Raw genomic sequence first — 21952 nt, forward strand, 5'->3', positions numbered from 1 at the left:
ATGCTCAGCAAAACACACACTCCCACCATGGCGTCAGACGAAACCGAATTTATGTTAAAACGGCTTGCCATACTCCCACCACCTACAGGAAAGAAACATTGTAGTTACGTAGTACGTCCTAAACCCTCTCCTGGTGCTCATTGGCTGAAACTGTAGGGCCGTGCTGCGTAATCCTGTTATCTGATTGGATAGACCAGCTGTCACTTATGAGCGTACGTTTACGTCCCCCTTAAGGTCAAGAGGAAAGAAGCATGGCCGCTGTGCTCAGAGGTTCTCTGTGCCTAGTAGGAAGGTGTTGGAAACATGTTGACATTGCGTGCGGTACGGAAAGTTAATTAAGACTTTGTACATTTGTGCTGTCCTTTGCTACTTTTTTAAAAAGCAGAGCAGTTAAATGAAGGCTATTTGCGACACAACAGTGGTTTACCTTGACATGTTTTGGGTAAAGTTCGGGATATTTTCCGCTGAAATGATTGTATCTGCTATTCTACGGCCTTGTTTTACAAATTAAATATCGCGTTTTTGTTCATTTTTACCTATTAGACTGTTCAGGGAGGTTAGTACTAGTATTTCTTGGTTTTAAAAGCCTATGTGATAGAAATCGTCTGCATTCCATCATGTTGTCCTACTGTTAGATCATTTCTTAGAATATTTTGTCAGTAGCATAATTCGTAATTCTGTACATAAAGTATCAAACATGCGCGGTCTAAATTAGCATAATATGGGATTTTATGCATCTTAATATTTACCCATTTCATAATTTTGTTACAGTTTTCACACGGTCCATGGCCTCAAAAACACAAGTGGGGTTTGTTGGTCTGGGAAATATGGGAAACCCAATGGCAAAAAATCTGCTGAAGCATGGCTATCCTGTTATTGCAACAGATGTATTCCCAGAAACCTGTAAAGAGGTGCAAGAGCTGGGTGCTCAGGTAGTGTATACTGATTATAGACTCACATTTATATTTCTGTATATATATATATATTTCTGTGACATGTTTTGTAACATTAAAAGATGTTACTTTTGTTGTACAGATTGTAGACAATCCTGCAGAGGTTGCAGAAAAAGCAGATCGTATTATTACCATGCTTCCCTCTAGTCCTAATGTCATTGATGTGTACACGGGACCTAATGGCATTCTCAAGTACAATTTAATTTCTCTTTAAATGTTTGCACTAAAGATCACTTGGTCTTAAAATGAATTAATCTAATTTATTTATTTTTTCTCCACAGAAAAGTAAAGAAAGGATCCCTCCTGATTGACTCCAGCACCATTGATCCATCTGTTTCTAAAGAAATGGCTACGGCTGCTGAGAACTTGGGGGCAGTCTTTATGGACGCACCTGTATCAGGAGGTATATTTTAATCAGATTTTTCTTATTTGTGTTGTGTATAAAATATTAAAGTCATTGTCCAGTTGTTAGTACTAGTTAGTACCAGTTAGTAAAAGTTAGTACTAGTATTTCTGGTACTAGCTAGAAATACTAGTACATTTTAAAACAAGATTCACACTTGTTTAAAAAAATACAAGCACTGAAACATTTCCCCCAATGTGATGCAGAACATATAGCCAAATATGTCCAGAAGCGAGTGAGGCTACTAATAGTACTACTAGAAATACCGGTATTTCTAATACTAGCTAGAAATACCAGTATTTCTAGTACTAGCTAGAAATACTAGTACTAGAAGCTGAGTAAGGCCAGGTATTTCACACAAGCGATTTGCACACAAGCTCCTTGAAATAAATGAAGTGGTCTTGATCCAGACACAATTATTAGGTTAAGAGGCTGGTAGGATATGTCATTTTTTGTTTTTGCATTTAAAGAAGAAACTGTCCAGTCTGATAAACATTTCAGTTTAATTATATTATTTATTTTTCATATAGAATTGTTATTTTACCATGATTTCTTTTAAATCTTTTTAATCAGTTAGAATGGAACTGAATTTTTAGTGCTGTAATTTGTCAAGTCTCTGTTATTTGAAGGAGACCAAGACTGACAAAGCACACTGTAAAACATAGGAAGATACTAAATGAAATATGTGTTGTGAAAAAACAGACAGACACCTGTTTGGGCATAGATGCTTATTAGGTTGATCTAATTCTCCTGCAGTCTACAAATGGGCATAACAGAAATTTGGCTTCAAAAACCCCTTCTTCACACACCTGGTATTGTTCTTCAGCCCCAGTCAGCTTCATCTTCATTTGCATATCCTGTGTAGTTCGTCCCTGTTTTTTTTTTGGAACCGCCTCAGTGGTGGTGGAAGCTGAGTCAGGCCAGGTATTTCACACAAGCGATTTGATTGGCACCATTTGTTATTTGGTCCCTTGGATTTACGTCACTGGATGAGCAAAGGCTGTATTTGTGGAAGAATGCGTACAGCACCAACTGGATGGGGCAACCTGCAGCAAACAAATATACCAAGAGATTTTTAAGAAACTGGCAGGCCCACGGTAAACGCATAAAATTAAGTTCTTGGACCACCGACCACAGCACCTGCACTCTCGTAGCTTGCACATGTTTCCACATTTCATGCTTACATGTTGCCAACAGAGACACACCCATCTTGGCTAGAATCAAACCAGACATAAACCTGCTAGAGTGAGACTTGATTATGTAGAAAGTGCCAAATATTCTTTTTTTGGTTGCTACCTGCAGGTTAGATACCTGCAGCTATCTAGGTCATGTAACATTTGAATTTTCATCAGTGTTTGTCAGTTTTTTTTAACCATAATGTTATTCTTTTGTTTGTGATTGTGATGTTTTTATTTTATTTTATTTATTTATTTTTTATGTGGAATGATACCACTTCTGCACAAAAATGTGTTTCTGATACTTTTGGGAGACAATAGAGGGAAATAAGTCCTCAGTGAGTCTCCAAAATTAGGTGATAATGTTGTGTCAAAGAACTTTGAGTGATTCACAAATTTAGAAAATGTTATGTTCTTAGTGCCTTACAAAACTGTTGGTATTCCTTTAAACATGTACATGCTCTCACTTTACAACCACAAATTTTAATTTCTTTCACTTTGATCTTATGTGACAGACAAACAAAAAGTGGTACATTGCTAATTGAAGTTGAAGGAAAATGATACATGGTTGTAAGCCTTTCAAAGAAATGTGTGAAATGGATGTGCATTTAGCCCGCTTAAGTCTTGCACTTCAAACAAAATATAGAACAGCCACTTCAGAAGTTATCTAATGAAGACATATAGTCCACCTGTGTGTAATTCTGTCTGAGTAAATCGAACAATTATATTAGGTCCTTGGAGATTTTGTAGAGAACATTAGTGAAGTAACACCATCAAATCAAGGAACACTCCAATCAGGTCTGGGATAAAGTTGTATGGAATGTTAGTTTGGAACTATATTATGAAATAACTTCTTACACAGTCTTGTTCAGTCAACTATTATACATAGAAAGGGGTTTGGTACGGCTGCAAACCGACCAAGTCTTGACGTCCCACCTAAACTGACAGGCATGGATAAGGAGAACATTAGTCACAGAAGCATTCAAGAGCTTTGGAGAGCATGTTAACAGGACAACTACTTGTTCTGCACTCCAAAAATCTAACCTTTATCAAAGAGTGGCAAGAAGGAAGCCATTTTGATAGAAATTGAAGAAGACATGCAGGCAGTTTGGAGAAACCGTGTAAGGGACACAGCAATTACTTGGTTGTAAAAGTGTTGAAGGCTATTAAAGCCCTTTGAATTGTCTTGTTGCTGAGGATGTGCTATACAAATAAAGTTCCCTTACTTTGCTTTGATGTTACTGATAACAGAGGTTACAGTGGAGCCACACTGAAGCTGACAATTTGAGCAGAAACAAGAAGAACCTAAACTGCAACTGTAGTTGATTCAGCTCCTGCTGAATATATTTACATGGACTATATCCTTGTTCACACTGTAGAAAATGTTTTGTCTTTGTCAGATCCATATTTCCAACCAATTTATCTGTAAACCATTTTCATAAACAGCAAATGATTGTTTCAAGGCGACCTATTTTAGAGTAGAATGACCTTTAATTGCCAATTTCCATTTTTTTTATTTTTGTACCTGCAACAAATTGAAAAGCAAATGAAAGCACAAAGTGGCACTCCAGCATTTCCCCTGTCATTATCCAGGGATGTTACCCGATTGCAATTTTCTGGCCAATTACCGATACCTAAAAAGCCTGGCTGACTTTAGCCTACACCGATTTGTTTAAATATATAAATGTATAAATATAGCAACATAGTTGCAAATTTGGCCATTGTAAACTGAGTATTGATAATTGCAGCCCTCTCTCAGTCTCTTGTTGTTGTAGAAAAGATTGGTGGATAAGATTGGCTTCACATGCATGTACTGGCTGATTGCCAATGACCCAGAATTAAAGAAATTGGAGCAGATTAATCTTCTCACCCCTAAAAGTCTATCCGCTGCAGTATTCCTTTTTGGGAAACACTGCACTGGTTACAAACATAGTTTCTTGGAGCCAAACTAAATCAAAGGTACCAACATCCATAAAGGATATTGACATTTATATCGTTATCTTGTCTACTGTTTTTCCAAATACGGATGTCACACTTTTATATATTCCTTTTTTTCTAAATGAGGGCTGAGTTGTCTTCTACTCACTGGTTGCCCAAATTAAATAAAATATGATCATATTGTGATTTAAGTTTTGCTCTAAATTAGAAAGTATCCCATGCCTTCAAAAAAATTGCAGTATCAAAAAAATAATATTAGTATCTCTGACAAGATTGAAATTTTATTATTGTGACAGCCTTGCTGTACATACATTTTAATCAGGGTAGACGGCACAGTATTTTTATGTCCTGACATAAATCTCTGGTTCCCATGGCTGCTTTGTCTTGTCAGAGTAGTCTCTTTATGTTCAGTTGAGGTTGGTCTGTTTTATGGTTGGCCCCTGAAGATTAGTAAAAATTTATATCCTTCCTTCCCATGATGGCCCACATGAATTGGCATTTGTCCTGCAAATGTCTGTTTGTGGTGGTAGTGATTTAACCACTGGAAACTAAAATGCATGTCATACTTGCATCAATCCCAAGGTTTTGGTCCTTTTTAATAAAAATGTTTGAACAACTCAGTTTGTCACTCAGCAATTAAAAGAAATACAGTGGCAGTGGTTAAAGCTTAGACATAAAAGTACATGTGGAAAGAAGAGACTGCTATAATTAAATCAACATGTGTCTTAAAGATGTTTTTGTTTCATGTTTAGTAGGCAGCTGTCTCTTTCTGTCGTTGAACACAGCTGGTAAAATAAGTTTTGAACACAGCACCAATTTTCTAAGTAAATAAATTTCCAAAGGTGCATTTGACATAAAAATCTCAGCACATGTTGGTAACCACCCATTCAGCCCACACATGCAGACGAATACACCACAGATTCCCACAGATTATGATTAAGAAACTGGAATGACAGGAAAAGATTGAGCACATGAAGAAAAATGGGTGGAAAATGGCATTGATAGTCATTACCCAAGCTGAAATATCTCAGTAATCAGAAATCCTGCCACTTAGTGCAAATTAATATAATTTAATATGAGTGGGGCCGTAATCTGGAAGTGGAAAGAATATCATAACACCATAAACTGCCCACTACCAGGTGCTCCCCACGAGATTTTAAGAGAGGGGTGAAAAGAACCATTTAAAGAGTTGAGTGAGAGAGAAGTATCATTTGTGGAAAACTCTAGAAATAGCTGAAATTAGTAGGTACAATAGTTTCAAAGGAAAATGAGCAATGCACTCAACCACCATGGCCTGTATGCATGATCTCTGCAGACTTCACTGGGGAGGACAGAGTCTGGTCAGAGAAGATAAACAAACTCTTTGGATATTAAAATACACACCATGTATGTTTGGAGGTCAAAATGCACTGCAAACTATCCCAAAAACACAATACCAACAGTAAAGTTTGGAAGTGGCATTATTATAGTATGGGTCTGTTTTTTGGCACACTGCACTGGGAGAGAGTTCATATAATTGAAGAACATCTGTGGTACGACTTATTTGCATTTATGGACTCAGTAGGTTGTTACTGGTGATGATTTCATGTTTGTTGCACTTTAGGAATATTTTAGGGGAGGTTATGAGAGGTATTGATCATGTGTTAAATACTTATCCTACCTTCTGTGTCTACTTTACAACATGTAGTTGCTATAAAATGACAGAGGCTAATGATGGTAAAAGGGATCATATTATTCATTTTGTTCTGCCAAACATATACATTCATATATGTTTGAGAGACAGTCATGTTGAATGTACTTTCTTGAAAACTCTAATAATTAATACAATTGACTAAATTACTTATTTTAACAAGACCACCAAACAGGTTAGCAGTTTTCCATCACTCCGTTATAGCTTCTCTATTTATCAATCCACCAGACTTCTAACATTTACATCATTACATGAGAAAAATATTTTATTAAGAAATATCTCTAGTGTATGCAGTGTAAATATTTTACCCTTAGACTGTGTCTCTGATTTAAATGAAGGTGGCAATTTAAAAAACTAAAATACTTACATCCATGTCAGTCCCTTTCCTTGAAGTTAGTCCATTTTATAGTAGGACTCCACAACTATAATAAAGATTTATATGCATATTAACCCATGATTGTGCACACTGGATTTAAGTTTTCCTGTTTCTGTCTTGAACTGCTGTGTGCTGCAGCAGGAGTTTAATGTCAGCAAACCATACGTTGATAGTCCTTTCAATCACAAGGTTATACATCTTCTAGATAAAACAACACATTAAGCCTTTTCCAGGAGATCTGGTGCAAACCAATGGCATCTGAGTGCCTTTTGGACTTGCTGTTACTACTTTGTCTTTTTTTCCCCCTTAAAGGAACTAATTCCTTTAAGGAAAGATAAGAAAATAAGATTAATTTGACCAAAAGACAAATTGTGTAATTGTTTTTTTTTTTTTTTCAGGTGCTTTTGAGCCCAGAAACATAATCTATGATACTTTGCTTTTAAGGCTAAGCCTTTCTGGAATTTAAATCAAGGATGTCTTCATAATTTATTTCCCCCCCCCCCTATTACCAATTAGAGTGAATCAAGATTGTTTTCTCATGACTCATTGACCATTTGGAAACTAAACTTACTGATTTAATTGTAATTTCTTTTCCAGATTTATTCCGTGGAACTATTGTATCAGAAATCTGATTTATTCCAACTAATTGTAGTTTCTCTTGTATAAGAAAATTTTTTTAGTGCGGGTTCCATGCCTGCTAGGTTTGACAGGGTGAAATGTTCCAAGTCTCTTCATTTATTGTTGTGTTACTGACTGGACTCTTGCATTTAGATATATCTTGATTCATTTGTAGAATCTGATGTTCTTTGTTAAATGTAGATGTTGAGGATAAACTCTGAAGCTGCAGTTGATCCTTCTCCTTTTATCTGCGTTGCCTTCTGCAACACTTAGCTCATTGTTTCTGTCCATTAATGCAAAAATGCTTCGAGCAGTCTTTGTCTGAGGATTAGGGAAGGGGAAACTTTTAACACTCACCTTGGCACTTCTCCACTGGCTTCCTGTAAACTTAAGGATTAATTATAAGACTGTGCTGGCTAACTCTTTGGCACCCATATGTTTTGCACCTGGTTATTGTATAGTGTCAAGATTTTAACCCTGTATGAACCTGAACCAGAACCAGCTGTTCCTACATCTAAATGAAAAGCAGCGTGAGAACAGACAGTCAGATTTTCTTTTCATGCATCAGTTTTTTCAGGGCTTCCACCGACTGCACAACTGCTTAAAAAATGGTTTGAGTCACTGAGTCAAACCCTTTATCTAGTGTGTGTGTGTGTGTGTGTTTTATTGGCAATGTCTACATCTAAACTCAATAATTGAGATTGAATTTGGATCACAATCTTTAACTTCAATTCATGCATATATGTGTATCTGTGCTTGCAAATGCTACAAAAATGTTTTTCAATTACTGGCATGCTTAGACTTATTAGCAACATGTGGTTATTATTTTACTAGCATTATAAATGTAAAAGTATTTCTGTTTTTAAAATGAAAGCAATGCTTAAAGTAAAATTGTGTTAATTTTGCTGAAGGTTTTGTTGTAAGATTCTCTTACACCTTTGTTTTTTAATAGACAATTATTTTATTCTGAAAAAGCCACTGTCAGGAAGAGACATGTTGTTTTCTCTTTTTAGATTAAGACATTTTTGCACAGTTTGTTTTTCTCTGTTTTCTGTAATGTATATTTTCTTTTTTCTTTCTCTAGTACATTACAAAATTGTTGGATATGACTATAACGTTCTAATAGATTAAATTACATCAAATTAATCTGAAGGATTAAAAGCATGAAGAAAGAGAGAGAAAATATGGTCTGTGAGTTAATTCGAACCGCTTTGGTGGTTTTTATGAAATGTAAACTTTTATATAAATTAAATAACCATGCAACATACGAGACTTGGAACTGCTCCTTTAAAACTTTTATTAGCAATTTAAGTTTGACCTATTTAATGATGTGTGCTCCATTTTTCATTCAATGTGAATTTTGGCTAATGAAACCTGGCTTTATCGTCATAGCAACGTGTGCAAGCATGCTTTATTTTTCTTCTCTAGGTGTGGGCGCTGCCAGTTCAGGTAAACTGACTTTCATGGTCGGAGGAGCGGAGGAAGAATTTACTGCAGCCAAGGAGCTTCTCAGCTGTATGGGAGCTAATGTGGTTTACTGCGGTCAAGTTGGAACGGGACAGGTGTGATTACCTTTATAGCGTTGGTCCAGTTTCATGGCGTTTTCCTGTTCACATAACAACCTTTTAGTAAGATAAATATGTAAAGTATGTGTGTGATAGTCAGTTATTGAACAAGAATATTTTCTCACAAACACCAATAATCTGAGTATTTTGGTTTCTGAATGCTTTTATGTGCTCATGTAATTACAGGCTGCAAAAATTTGTAACAACATGCTTTTAGCCATAGGAATGATTGGGACCTCAGAGACAATGAACTTGGGAATCAGGTAGATAATAATGATAAACATCGAAATGGATAATTAAGTATGTTCATAAGTAGCTGAAATATAATCCCTGAAGCCCATTCTCTTCACCCACAGACTTGGACTAGATCCAAAGCTTTTGGCCAAAATATTAAACATGAGTTCAGGCCGCTGCTGGTCCAGTGACACCTACAACCCTGTGCCAGGAGTCATGGAGGGAGTCCCATCTGGAAACAACTACCAGGGAGGTTTTGGCACACAGCTGATGGCTAAGGTCAGATTATTCACCACGCATTCACAAGTAGGAGGGATGGGGCTGTTTTTGTGGTTGTTTTGGTAACCAAAAATAACCTCATCAGTCTGTGAACATAAAGATGCTGGGTTTGAGCTGTAGGGTAATATGTTAAATTTAAATTATTATTTTTTTGTTTGCATTCTCACAACTCTTTGCAACAAGTAGTCATACATCGTCTTTTTGTAATGATTTTTTTAAAGTCAGAAACTGAATGAAAACTGATCTGATGAGATGTAATTATGCAACAACTCCTATATTTTTATATTTTGAATCTTTCCACAGGTTCTGGTATTCCTAATTCTACACACAGGTTATTTTAAGATATTGTTTGATTAGAAACTTTTACCTAGCATCAAAGTTATAACTCAAGCCTGCTGTGTTAAAACAACCTGACTGAATCAGTGCATTTTTCACTACAGTCACTAGAATTATCTAGACGGGCTTATAGTTTTTTTTTTTTTTTTATAGTGTAGACATTTCTTTTCCATAAAAGTAAACATTCATTTGATGCATAGTCGATTTTTCATTTTAATATGTCTACTCTATTTTTCTACTAATAGTCTATTAAGAATTGAATTGAATTTGCTCTGGAAAAACACTTGAAGCCATCCAGTAAACTAGTTGAGCTACTTTCAGACAGAACATGCTGTGGCGTGTGTGTTACGGCTTGTGGTTTTGTTTTCTGAATGAAATTTTAAGTCCTGTTGGTTTTTCTAATGTATGTTTGCCTTACATTCTTTCTTTCTTGCTTTCCTTCTTTCTTAGGACTTGGGTCTGGCACAGAACACAGCCACCAACACGAGGACTCCTGTCCCCCTCGGCTCCTTGGCCCACCAGATCTACCGTATGATGTGTGCTCGTGGTTATGCCAATAAAGACTTCTCCTCCGTGTTCCAGTTCCTGCGCGAAGAGGAGGGCCAGTAACATCCGCTTCCACCACTCCGTCCACGACGTTGCCACGTGCCTCGCCCTGCACAGGACTAACATAGCGTGTAGATAGGGTGTATTGTGACACAGAGACTTTATTTTTGCCCAAACTTAGGAAATACATGAAGCCCTATAGAACTACGGCACAGTCTGATGGGTCACTTGAGCACTTCTGTAATGTTGGAAGTTAAACTTCAGCTGTGATTAAACTTTTTTTTTTCTATAAGACACTCCTTTCTGTTTAAATCCCATGTGAATTGTCACTTACACGAAGAGGAAAATCCCTGAAACTTTGATTATATTACTCTGTGAATCCTGAATAACTGCAATATGGCTTTATTCTCTACATTTTTATCATGTTTTTATTTCTTTACAATGGTCTTTCTGTTCACACTAGGTTTTTCTGTTGACAATGGAGTTGTTACTTTTAAATGTAATATGCTGTTGGAGAATAAACACAAAGTACTCATTGTCTTGAGCTTCCTACCAAATAATTTAGTCCCTGCCTTCTTCTATTAATGTTTTTTTCTTAAGGTGAACATGACGGAAATAAGTAAGATATTATTATTGTAATTATTATTTCCACAACTAAAATGAACTTAAAAGAATTTTGTTGTTGTTGCTACAAAATTTAAATGTTATTAGTTTATTGCCAAAAATAACTTCATTTTTAATTAGAATGAATTTAGCCTTTAGCTTGTCTGAAATGCGTGCAGTTTTGCAGTGAGAGGATATTTCATGCCCCTGGAGGCATCCTCACTCTACCACATTTGTCCACAAACTGAGTGACTGCTGAAACCGTTTGGACAATCTTTTGTAATGCTAGAAGCATAGCTGCTACATTGAAAATTGCATGTAATTTCCATGTTGCCTCCCACTGTAATCGGGCGCAGTATTGCATGCACACACACACACACACACACACACACACACACACACACACACACACACGTGTTGGCCAGAGAAGAACTGCAGCATGTTTCTGATCTGCTTTACCAATAACTGCTGAGGGGCCAAGGTGCCAAGGGTCATGCGATCACAAGACAGAGTCATAAAAAGTCCATTAAGCACTGTAGGCTAAGAGCTGTGCTGTCATCTGCTTAAACAGAGAAGTACTTTGGTCTCAAGCCTGCAGCAGATTGTGACACACGGATCATCTGCTGCCGCCATGGCACGTCAAGCCAAAACAACTTCCCTTTATAACAACCTAGTGCACTCAGTGGTATGTGTGGGATTTCAGATAAAAACTGCCCTTTTGTTGTGATATTTGGGACTTTTGCCATATGTATGAGATTATGCTCACAGACTGATGAGATTTAGGGAAATGAACATTAATGCAGCTAATTTCTCCCCCTGGTTTCTGTGCAGTTCCCTGCCATGTGTTAACTTGCTGTGGGGAAGTTGCTGAAATTGGCTTCATACACTGGGCTGTTTTTCTCCTATGTCCAATTCTCGCTCAACTGACTTCTAAAAAACAAAACAACTAAAGTATTTAAAACATTGTGGAAATAGTAGAGAATATACATACTTTTTTTTTTTGCAACTTGGTCAAAGACAAAGTAGGTCAAAATGCTCTGTATTTTTTTATGTGACTTTTATAGATATCCCAATGTTGTAGAACCCCCTAAGTCGAATTTGTTTTGGGAGCCCCGTTGTGGTTTACATCATACATATATTTAAATAAAAAAAAAAACAGCATTGAATAAATTGCAGACACACACACTGTTATTTCTCTGACCTTGTCCGAGTTTAATACGAGTTGTATGGTTTTGTGCCGAAAGCAGCAAGATCCTGGGGGCGCATCAGTGTATTAAAACACAAACCTCTTTGCATCTTGAAGAAATTTTCTGTTACTTATTAACACATCCAGGAATGAGAGGCATGCTAGTGTGGTGTGCTCACTGTAATTAAATATAGCTGTATGTGTTACTTACCAGATGACACCACCTGATGACCTGATGCTAGATTAAAGGGCTTTTTAGGTGTGTGTGACTGTGTGTTTCTTTTTTAAGGAGTTGCTACTTTCTTGTCAGACTTCATCACAGAAAATTGTGCAGTGTAGATAATAAAGAGAATAAATACAAGTAATTAGAAAACAAACTTAAATTCAACTTTCACGTAGTGCATTTGTCTGGAATAAAAATCCTAAAAAGAACATGTGATGAAACCTGGAGTGAATTATTTTACAGTGATTAAAGCCATCCAAAAATAACTACGATCACATCAAAAATATTTTAGCTTCTTATGTTTGTGACATATTTTTTGTTGTTTGTTTGTTTTTTGTTTTTCCAGAATAATGGTTTTTATTTGGGGGGGGGGGATTGGACAGGTTCGTCGAGGAAGTCATTTATTCAAGAACCGCCTCTGGAGTCCAGATTACAAAGTTTCACTGTAGAGTTGGAAAACTGGGGCAATTTCTATTTCTTCATTAGTCAATTTGCAGCTGCACTGTGACTGAAATGTGGCTCTAGCGCAGACAAAAAGCAGCAGCCAATGTTGAACATCAAAACATATCCATACTGTTAAGATTACAGTTATATTTAAAAATCAGAATCAAGTATGAATTTCAAATTTTGCCCTAATTAAATTTCTACTCAAAAGGTTTTAAAACAAATGTTAAAGTAGACTAATTTCTGACGAACGTAACAACAAATTAGGAGTTTTGCTGTTCTCTGTGAAGAGTCGAGCTCCTTTGAGATCCCCTCATGGTCTCGGAGCCCAAAACAACACTTTTGCACGTGTTTTGTGCAATCTGTAGTTCTGAAGTCCCAAAACGCGCCGGTTAGGTTATAAATTTAGCCTTTCTCACGAAACTAGACTGTTAAAAGCTCCATTAAATATTTTTTTTTTCTTCCAGTCTCATCTATTTACATTTTTATTCATAATCATACGGGTCTTTTTGTGCAGACAAATCTGCATTTTAACTTTTCGGTTTGCCTGGATATACATAACAACTTCTAAAAATAAAGAAAGAAAGAACTAGCGGAATTGGGACTTAAATGAAGTGGGTCAATTCAGAGCCAGCCCAAGGCACTTGAGAACTAAGCTGCAGCTTATAACCCCAAAAAGATGACTCAAAAGTGCTTAACACAGAATATCTTTAAAAAGGCTTAATTTGTACTTATACTGGCCTTTTGATAAGTCTGCTTTTGAGCTGGTTTCGAATGTTTAGTCTATTTAAAGTAGTTTTTAAATAATATTTAAAACTATTTAAATATCCATAAATGTTGAATACTTTTAAATCCAACAGTCATGTTGGATATAAACATAAGTCACAGTCATACGGAGAAAAATATTTATGGGAGATTTATATACACATTCGCAATTTTTTTCCACGCCAATTTAACACTGTCTGCTTCTTGCGTCTCCGTCGAAGTCACGTTTTACACTCACTGTTACTAATGAGTAATAAGCTGCAGTTTTCGGTGGCTGTTCGAACGCGCAACCAATTAAATACCAAATCAGATAGGTCAGAAACTAGAGATGTATTCGATTTAAATTTATGCTGCTAAAACATGAAACCAGGGGTGTTCATTTTAATTCTCTTCTTAGGATCCCGTTCAGCGGGCCAGATGCAGATCAATTCATTTTCCTTCCTTTTTTATGTTCTGAACATTTTATGCATGCAACAACTACATTTTAAAACTGTGAAATAATATCTTTATCTTTTAATCAGTTTAAGTGGCAGCTCAAATAACAGTTTTCAGTAGCTGCTTCGTTCATTTTTAGCTGAACGGTATATATATATATTTATGAACGTGGACCCAGCACTATTCCTCGACTGCTTTTCAAGCTTAGATATATATTTAAAAAAAAAAAAACAAGAAAAAAAAAACGTGCGACTTTTTTTAAAATTCCAAAATGAAGCGTTTAGGTTGTTAAACAAAAAGAAGCAGGTTCAGGGCCATTATCGCAGTGCAATCAAAATCAGACATAAATCGATAAAGAAAAGAGTATTTAAAAAGTTTCGCCTCTTTCGCCCCTCATTCCCTGAAATGTGGGCAACGCCTTCCGGCCTACAAGCTATGAACTTGAGCCATAAAGATTTACAGCCTCAAAAGGTGGGAAAACTCCATTAAAATAAAAATGGGTGCTCACATTTATTTGGTTCTGCGTTCCCCTGCTTGTGTGCTCTCGGGAGAAAATTAACTTTGAGGGGACAAAGTTAATTTGTCCCTTCAAATTAACAGAGCAAAGATCTCTGCCAGATCTTTGCTTCACGTCTCCTGATATTCATTTTTCCTCCTCTCACCCCCCCCCCCCCTATTATGTTAACTTTGCAGATTCACCCCCAAATGAAGAAAAGACAGGAGTCACTGGCTTTATTTTAGTGTCGATCTGAGTCACTTCTTTTCACTTGCGCGTTTTCACGACTCACTCCTAAATCTGTGTTGGAAAAAAAAAGAATAGGGGCTGCATTAAAAGGAGCCTAACCTGTTGCTCTAATCGCCTCCTCGGTCCTTCCTGATTGGTCTGCAACTTTCAACTTGACCTTGGCCTCCGGTCGCGTCTCTGACTTGCGGGGGGGGGGCGACCATTTGTGTAATGTCTTGCATACACTCTTCCTAATCCCAGAGCCACAATAGCGGATAGTATTATTATATTTAAAGAAGTATTTTATTGACGTATAAAATCTCCCAGGCTCTGCCCCCCCGCCGCCGCCCCCTCTGAATAATGTAATTAAAGAAACACAAAAATTGGCCAGAGAAGCTGTAACCAGAGGAGACTGTAAGATCCCACACAGGAAAAACGCCTTTGGGGATATTTAGAAGACCGTACCCATATAACTGAGAAACAGCACATCGTATAAACAGTTCTCTGGAGGTTTTTTGTTTAGCTATTTAGTGGATGTCGAGCATTTTATTACTATTATTATTATTATTATTATTATGAAATTTTGCAAGTCCAGCAAATCCTGTCATGTTACATCTATTTTTCGTCAGATGACAGTTTGTTTATGTGCTTAAAGCAGCTTAAGCAAGTGTGCACTGTGGCACACTTGCTGTACATATATTTACATATACATACTGTATCTGCATTTTTTTTTAATCTTTGCAAGGACTGCTCTAAGTTGCTTTTTATATTGACAGCATGTTATATTTTATTTTTATTTTTATTTTGTCTACAATTGCTACTCAGTGGCGGTTGTTGTGTGTCTTGTCTCTATGCTGCTGTAACTGCGAAATAATTTCCCTGCTGGGATGAATAAAGTAATTCTATTTTATTCTATTCTATTAAATCTGGGACAAATGTCCATGACCCTTTTGAAGAAAACACTAAAAATATGGATGAAATTTTGATGCAAAAATTTGGCCATAATTAAGTGGATAAGTTAAGTGGGAAACTGATATTTTACTTTTTTTAACGTACGTAACTGTTCTCGTTTTTCATATATTTTCATGTACAGTAGATTTTTTTGTGTTTGTGGAACAAAGATAACAAAGCCATACCAGCAAAGTAAATGTTTGCATTTAAAAGAATGTTTAAATTATTTATATATGTAAAAGAAAAAAAAAAAGACAAAAACAAGCCCACATTTTTTCTTCTGTTTAGATCGTGTGAAACAGTGTGGCTGTATATCTATTTAAAGCTGCATTCAACCTATCACTGCTGCACCCAAACAAATTGTACATTTCCTTCTGTAAAAGTTGTCTGCAAACTAAAATTGCGTGTTTGGTGGTCAAACTGGAAACGTGCCGATATACGCCTAGAGCATCGCACTATTTTTTTTTTATTTGTATTTTTATTTTTGCTACAAAACCGTATTTAAAATTGATTTGAGACCGTTGCTTTTGATGTAAGGCACGAGCAAATGGTCGATAGCACCAAACAACTAAACCCATGATATCACATCTTGATGGTTCGCTCCTTAAAATAAGAAGATGCCAAACTGCTCATATCAGTGCGCACCGATTCCACCGAGCACCACACATCTGTGCGCAACACCAAAAATGGAACGAGTTTGATACAACGCATCATTTTTATTGTATATGTATATATATATATATATTTAAATCGGTCTTAAAAATTGACTTTAAATCTAATATATACAGTAATGTTCAACGAAACCAAAATCAATTAAACACATGGCCTATTTGGTGTTTGAAATAAGGAGATACCAAGTGAAAAAAGAATGAAAAAAAACGAAAAACATAATTTTCGGTCTTGGCACACACAAAATAAACTGAATCTCAGTCAATAATCATTTATGTGATTAAATAGCAAACAAATTAAAACCTGTCGATCGGCATGAGATTTCAAAATCAATTTCAGATCCTAATAAATAAAAAAACATAGTGTCTTGGCATACGGATTGAAGAAGTCAGTGTCTGTAGAGCCCTATCGGCATTATCAGATGTCGAGACGTTTATCATCTCCTTTGCATATCACGTGTTTGGCCTTGGCCAATAACCTCCCGATCTCGGAGCACTCTGGTGTGCTGGTATCGTTACTCAGCCCTGGGTCCCTGTCTCGGCTCAGTTGAGGGGATTTATGAAAAAGAGCTGCTCCTCTCCTCCCATGTAGGACATGCTATGACCGCCTCGTTACTCCTCGGCTCGCCCTGGATCGACCCGGTCATGTTCCTTTACGACGGCGGCTCACAAGAGGAGAGAAGCAAGAACATGGAAGGCTTCACAGGTGGGAACTTCGCAGCGAACCAGTGCAGGAATCTGTTGGCGCATCCAACCTCGCTGGCTCCCAGCACCACCTACGCTGCAAGCGATGTGCCAGTCTCTGGGGTGGGGGAGCCTGGCAAGCAGTGCAGCCCCTGCTCTGCCACTCAGAGCTCGCCCAACGCTTCTCTGCCCTACGGATACTTTGGCAGCGGGTACTACCCGTGCAGGGTGTCACACGGCGGCGTCAAGGCGTGCGCGCAGCCCTCCGGTTACGGAGAGAAATACGCGGACTCTTCAGTCTCCGGTGAGGCAAAGGAGTTTGCGTTCTACCAGGGATATTCCTCCAGCCCCTACCAGACCAGCTACCTGGATGTGCCGGTGGTACCTGCGCTAAGTGCGCCACCCGAACCAAGAGAGTCTCTGCTGCCCATGGAGCCCTATCAGCCCTGGGCCATCACTAACGGGTGGAGTGGTCAGGTTTACTGCACCAAGGAGCAATCGCAGGCAAATTCTCTGTGGAAATCCTCATTACAAGGTATATTACTAGGTAAAGATTCAGTTCAAATCAATTGCATGGGTTGATGCAAAAATTTTATTTTCAAGCAAAAAACAAAAACAATAAAGCCCCCAAACAAACAAAAAGACATTTGTTAGTTTTACATTTAATTCTGCAGTCGTATGTTTTCTGGAGTATAATGCTGCATTTCTTTTCACCCACAGACTCCTTATCTGGTGGTATGGACAGCTCGGTCCGTCGTGGGCGAAAGAAACGCGTGCCATACACTAAGGTGCAACTCAAAGAACTGGAGAGGGAGTACGCCACCAACAAATTCATCACCAAGGACAAAAGGAGACGGATATCCGCGCAGACGAACCTGACAGAGAGACAAGTGACGATCTGGTTCCAGAACAGGCGGGTAAAGGAGAAAAAAGTTGTCAATAAGTTCAAGAGCTCTAGTTAGCTCTGGAGACATTCCCAAGACGTGAAAGGCGGACATGGGCGCGCTTTCAGCAGTGGAAGAAAAAAAAAAAGAGAGAAAAAGATAGAAATCTCTGCTATAATTTATTCCATTTATGAACTGTTACACACTGTCGCCGGAACGGCTCTGGTTTGAACTATAACGTTTCCTTCCTCGTTTTAATTGGAACCAGTCCGTGGGGCCTGTTGGCAGAAGGTCGGAAGAGATCTAGAGTTTGAGGCGATTTTGCGGGACGTTTCTGTAGTCACCATCCTGACGAGCATTCTGACAAATATTCTGCATTGAGATGGGTGAGCCACCAGCAAATCGTGCGCATTTTCCTTTTAAAAAGAAAATATAAGGCTGAAGCGCACGAATGAAAAAAACAAACAAACAAAAAAAAAAAAACAACTTTTGGTTTCAGACTGTGGTAAAGAGTAACAAAAGCAGGTTATTATCATGAAATTATTAAAACACATTTGTATCCGAATATTTAGCTTCATCCCCAATTTGAGAAAAGAATTTTCCTATAAAATCAGCTTTCGTCACATCTTTCATTCTCAGCGGGTTACCTATGAAACTTTACCAAGCGTTTCATTAGGATTTCCAATGTTTCAATCACAGGCGCCTTCGGAACCTTTGCAGAGGGGTGGCCAGATGGTCTCCGCTGATAAACTTGGCCTGGGACACTGAAACCAAAAGCTTCAACTGAATTTTCTTTTTATTGTGCAATCGTTAGAAATCGGGGAGTGGGAAGGGGGGAAAGGGGTAATAATCAAAGATGGCACACAATGAAACACCAGAACGGACATAAAAAGTAAATTATTTATAAAAATAAACAAATAAAAATATGTTTTGCTTTTTCTCTCTTGTGCGGAATTCATTTTCAAATAATGGGGGGCGGGTTACCCGCAGACATGTAAAGAAGGCCTCTGGCACCTTTGCCTCCACTCCTTGGTGGCGCCACTGATTTTAAGAGTTTGTCAGTTTGCCTGAAAAAGGCATGTACTTGACTTTTTTTTCCTATTGCTCTCGCATTTACATTTTGTCCTCCTGCTTACTTTTCAAGAAGAAAAAAAAAACAACCTCTACATGAATGGATGAACTACAACAAAACATGTGTAAATATTTTATGCGCAGCCGAGTCAGTTTCCTGTTTCTTATTCATAAACCAACGGGTTTTTTTTTTTTTTTTTTTGACAATATATGTTTGACAGACACTATAAGTGCACTGCTGTCGCAGGAGTTTCATTTATCTTTCTGTTTCATGAGAAAATTCGAATAAAGTGATTGACTGCGGTTTCAATTGAAAATATGATTTATATTGCCTAGTATGACGATGGACGTGTTAACAGGCCAACAAGTTTGATTCAGGTCCCAGTATTTATCACAGAGACTTTATGTCGCCATCTAGCGGCGAATCTTTGTCAGCGCAGTTTTCCTGCCTACGGGCTGCGGTTCTACAATCTGTAGCTGTTTTTGTTGGGCGCTCCTCAATTTGCCACTTCTTACTCCACTTAAGGTCTTTCCTATAATGGGGAGGTTTCGCAAGTTGGTTTACTGCATTGAAATGTAGTTACGTGACCTCAATAAATAATATATATCAGCAATAAGTTGCTGGGATTTATTGTGGTTTGACCAGGGTTTACAATGCAACACTTAAGCGTCGACCATTTTACACGACTCTTGCAACGTAACCAAACATCAAAGGTACGAATATACAAATGACGAAATGACATTGCAACACCTGAACTACAGTCATATTGAATAAATTGCAATGTTATTGGAAAGTTCATTTTTTTCAGTGACTCGATTCACACATTACAACAATTACACACAGACCGGTGACGTCTATGACGATTTTCTTCTTACGGTTAATAAAACACAACATTTAAGATTAGAAGATTACATTAGACTGATACAAATATATTTTATTCATAAATGTGGGCTTTATGGAAGGCATGCTTGAGTTGTGCTTGAGGGTTGTTATTTTCAAAAATGTAGGCTACTTGCAATCTGACAAACTACGTCGTCGGAACATATTCAAAAAAAAATTATAAATGCATTCATGTATCCTATAATTGAGATTTCTTTTAGCACTATGATTCAACACACTATAACCAGCCATGAGCGACACACGGAGGTTTGGAACATGGGTGTGAAACGATTGTTTTACAAGCTACATAATGGAAGCAGAAAGAAAATGGCAACATGCAAGCATGAACTCTAAATAAAATCTGTAAAGAGAGAAATTGATTGAGTCACTCATGTTATTTTTGGAAATTACATTTACACTTTTTCTTCAGTGGCAACAGTATTACTAAGATTTATTTTATTCTGCTGCTTAACCAACTGTATGTGTATTCTAACATATATTTAGGCTAAGAAAACCGCCATTAAGAAATACAATGAACAAAACTCTGTCACAAACATTCATTCTTCGGGTATAGTGAAAATAAAAGAAATCTTAGATCAAATATGGCTCATCTCACTTTATATAAAAACATGTTTGATAAGGGCACATTGCCGTTCATCTAAACTCAGAAGAATGGCCTTGGACAGTGACACGGATCGCTTTTATCACAGTGTGGCGCTCAATTATAAACACACTGGTAGGGTGTTTTATATTCGTCCTTCTTATCAGAAAACCTCTACATAAATACTACATCTTAACTGCTTTCACTTAAATCTTGATGTGACAACGTTCCTCTTTGACCTTGCTGCTACGTTATTGTTTTGTGTCATTGCTCCCCCTACTGGCAAATCAGGTAATTGAATCTCATACCCAAACGTGTAGGCCTTAACTCTCCAAGCACTGGACGCCCATGAACATGCTTTTATGGCCATTTCAGGTTGGTCAGTAGCTCTCTCGATGTAGCCCAGAAAAACATTCTGAAAATCTGACTTTTTAAGCTGTACACACATTGTTCAAATTAGGCCTCAATACAGATGTCGAACGCGAGACTTGAACAGCCCATTTGACCACGTCCTTAACTAAGTTTAATGATCGGTTAATGCCATTAACTTTCATAGTAACTTCATCTTTTCTATGTCTGTCCAACGTCTTGAGCCTTAAAACCAGAATTGATCATTATTAGGATACAGCAGCAACAGAAACGTGTCTAAAGATAAGAACCAGTAAAATGCTTCAATGTAACTTTTTTTTTTTCCTCCTGTTGGAGAAACAGGACACATTTTTATTCCATTCTGTAACCAAGACATTTGTTAATGTTTTGCGTTTTTTGTTGGTGATTCTGAGAGGACCAAAAGGCTGATCTCTTCAAAATACAAAAAAAAAGCGTACCTAAAATTAGTCACACTGTTTAGAGAAAAGTGCGGTTTATTTATTTTTTCATTTTTTACTTATACAGTGCTCGGGAATAAATCGCATCTTCAGTATTTTTCAGCTCGTTTCCCTGCGTTTTTCTTCTTTATAACACCTCCCATTCAGCTTTTGTTTCCCTTCACTAGTTTCTATAAAATTATACAACCAATTAGCCTCTAAGATTTTAGACAATGTGGTTAGAGCATAACAAAAAGGCGATAGTTGACAAAATAAAAACTAAGTCATCTAAAACTAAAAAGATTTCAGCCTGTACTTAATTTAATTTAATTTAATTTAATTTAATTTAATTTAATTTAATTTAATTTAATTTAATTTAATTTAATTTAATTTAATTTAATTTTCAATTATTTACTTAGCAATGGGCTTGGTTGCCCATAAAGTGCATTTGATTTGTTTTGAAATATTTCTGACAAGAACACTTGCCATTTACTTCTCAAGTGGGGCGAAGACCCAACAAAAGCAAAGGAGGCGCACAACTTTTCGGAAGGTTAAACTGAAATAAAGCGATGACTAGTAAACCAGCAACCTGTCTTAAAATCTAATTTCAGCGGCTCCCGAACAGCAAGTCGGAGCTTTGGTACTGTTTTTGTCCCCTTTATCCTTATTTTAATAATCACACTGGGTTCATAAGAAGGCATGATTTTGCTCCTTTTTCATTTAGCACGCATATTTGACTTAATGTAGTTAAATATAAATAACTAACTAACTAACTAACTAAATACATAAATAAATAAATGTGGCTTTGTGCCTTTACTTTGCTACCATAAATTTTCTATCTCATAACTTTAAGGGAATCAGAGCTTTTCTTTCTTTCTTTCTTTCTTTCTTTTTTTAAAGTTTTACCCATAAAT

The 21952-nt window shown here is 37.1% G+C and overlaps 2 protein-coding genes across 3 annotated transcripts; both read left to right on the top strand.

The window, feature by feature from the left end:
• The first annotated feature begins 212 nt into the window (after window positions 1–212).
• On the top strand, window positions 213–10670 carry LOC102224840 (3-hydroxyisobutyrate dehydrogenase, mitochondrial). The gene is made up of 8 exons (XM_005804638.2): window positions 213–321; window positions 772–932; window positions 1036–1145; window positions 1235–1356; window positions 8582–8715; window positions 8905–8981; window positions 9075–9231; window positions 10018–10670. Exons 1-8 carry the CDS (start codon window positions 252–254, stop codon window positions 10174–10176), a joined length of 990 nt encoding a protein of 329 aa, XP_005804695.1. The 5' UTR covers window positions 213–251; the 3' UTR covers window positions 10177–10670.
• Window positions 10671–16614: 5944 nt separating this feature from the next.
• LOC102225106 (homeobox protein Hox-A13b-like) lies at window positions 16615–18496 on the top strand. Of its 2 annotated transcripts, none has more exons than XM_023330470.1 (2): window positions 16615–17343; window positions 17517–18496. In XM_023330470.1, exons 1-2 carry the CDS (start codon window positions 16713–16715, stop codon window positions 17756–17758), a joined length of 873 nt encoding a protein of 290 aa, XP_023186238.1. In that variant the 5' UTR covers window positions 16615–16712; the 3' UTR covers window positions 17759–18496. The 2 variants fall into 2 exon arrangements, with proteins under 2 accessions (XP_023186238.1, XP_005804696.1); XM_005804639.2 differs by having other exon boundaries at window positions 16615–17331.
• Window positions 18497–21952: the final 3456 nt, after the last annotated feature.

This window comes from Xiphophorus maculatus, chromosome 3 (genome assembly GCF_002775205.1).
Source record: "Xiphophorus maculatus strain JP 163 A chromosome 3, X_maculatus-5.0-male, whole genome shotgun sequence".
NCBI lineage: Eukaryota > Metazoa > Chordata > Actinopteri > Cyprinodontiformes > Poeciliidae > Xiphophorus > Xiphophorus maculatus.

Bases quoted from the DNA above. Each gene is read 5' to 3' on its own strand.
- LOC102224840 (XM_005804638.2), top strand. From the start codon at position 252: ATGGCCGCTGTGCTCAGAGGTTCTCTGTGCCTAGTAGGAAGGTGTTGG. The intron at 8,982-9,074 runs GTAGATAATAAT...CTTCACCCACAG, and splicing joins ACAATGAACTTGGGAATCAG to ACTTGGACTAGATCCAAAGC. The intron at 9,232-10,017 runs GTCAGATTATTC...CTTCTTTCTTAG, and splicing joins GCACACAGCTGATGGCTAAG to GACTTGGGTCTGGCACAGAA.
- LOC102225106 (XM_023330470.1), top strand. From the start codon at position 16,713: ATGACCGCCTCGTTACTCCTCGGCTCGCCCTGGATCGACCCGGTCATG. The intron at 17,344-17,516 runs GTAAAGATTCAG...TTTCACCCACAG, and splicing joins ATTACAAGGTATATTACTAG to ACTCCTTATCTGGTGGTATG.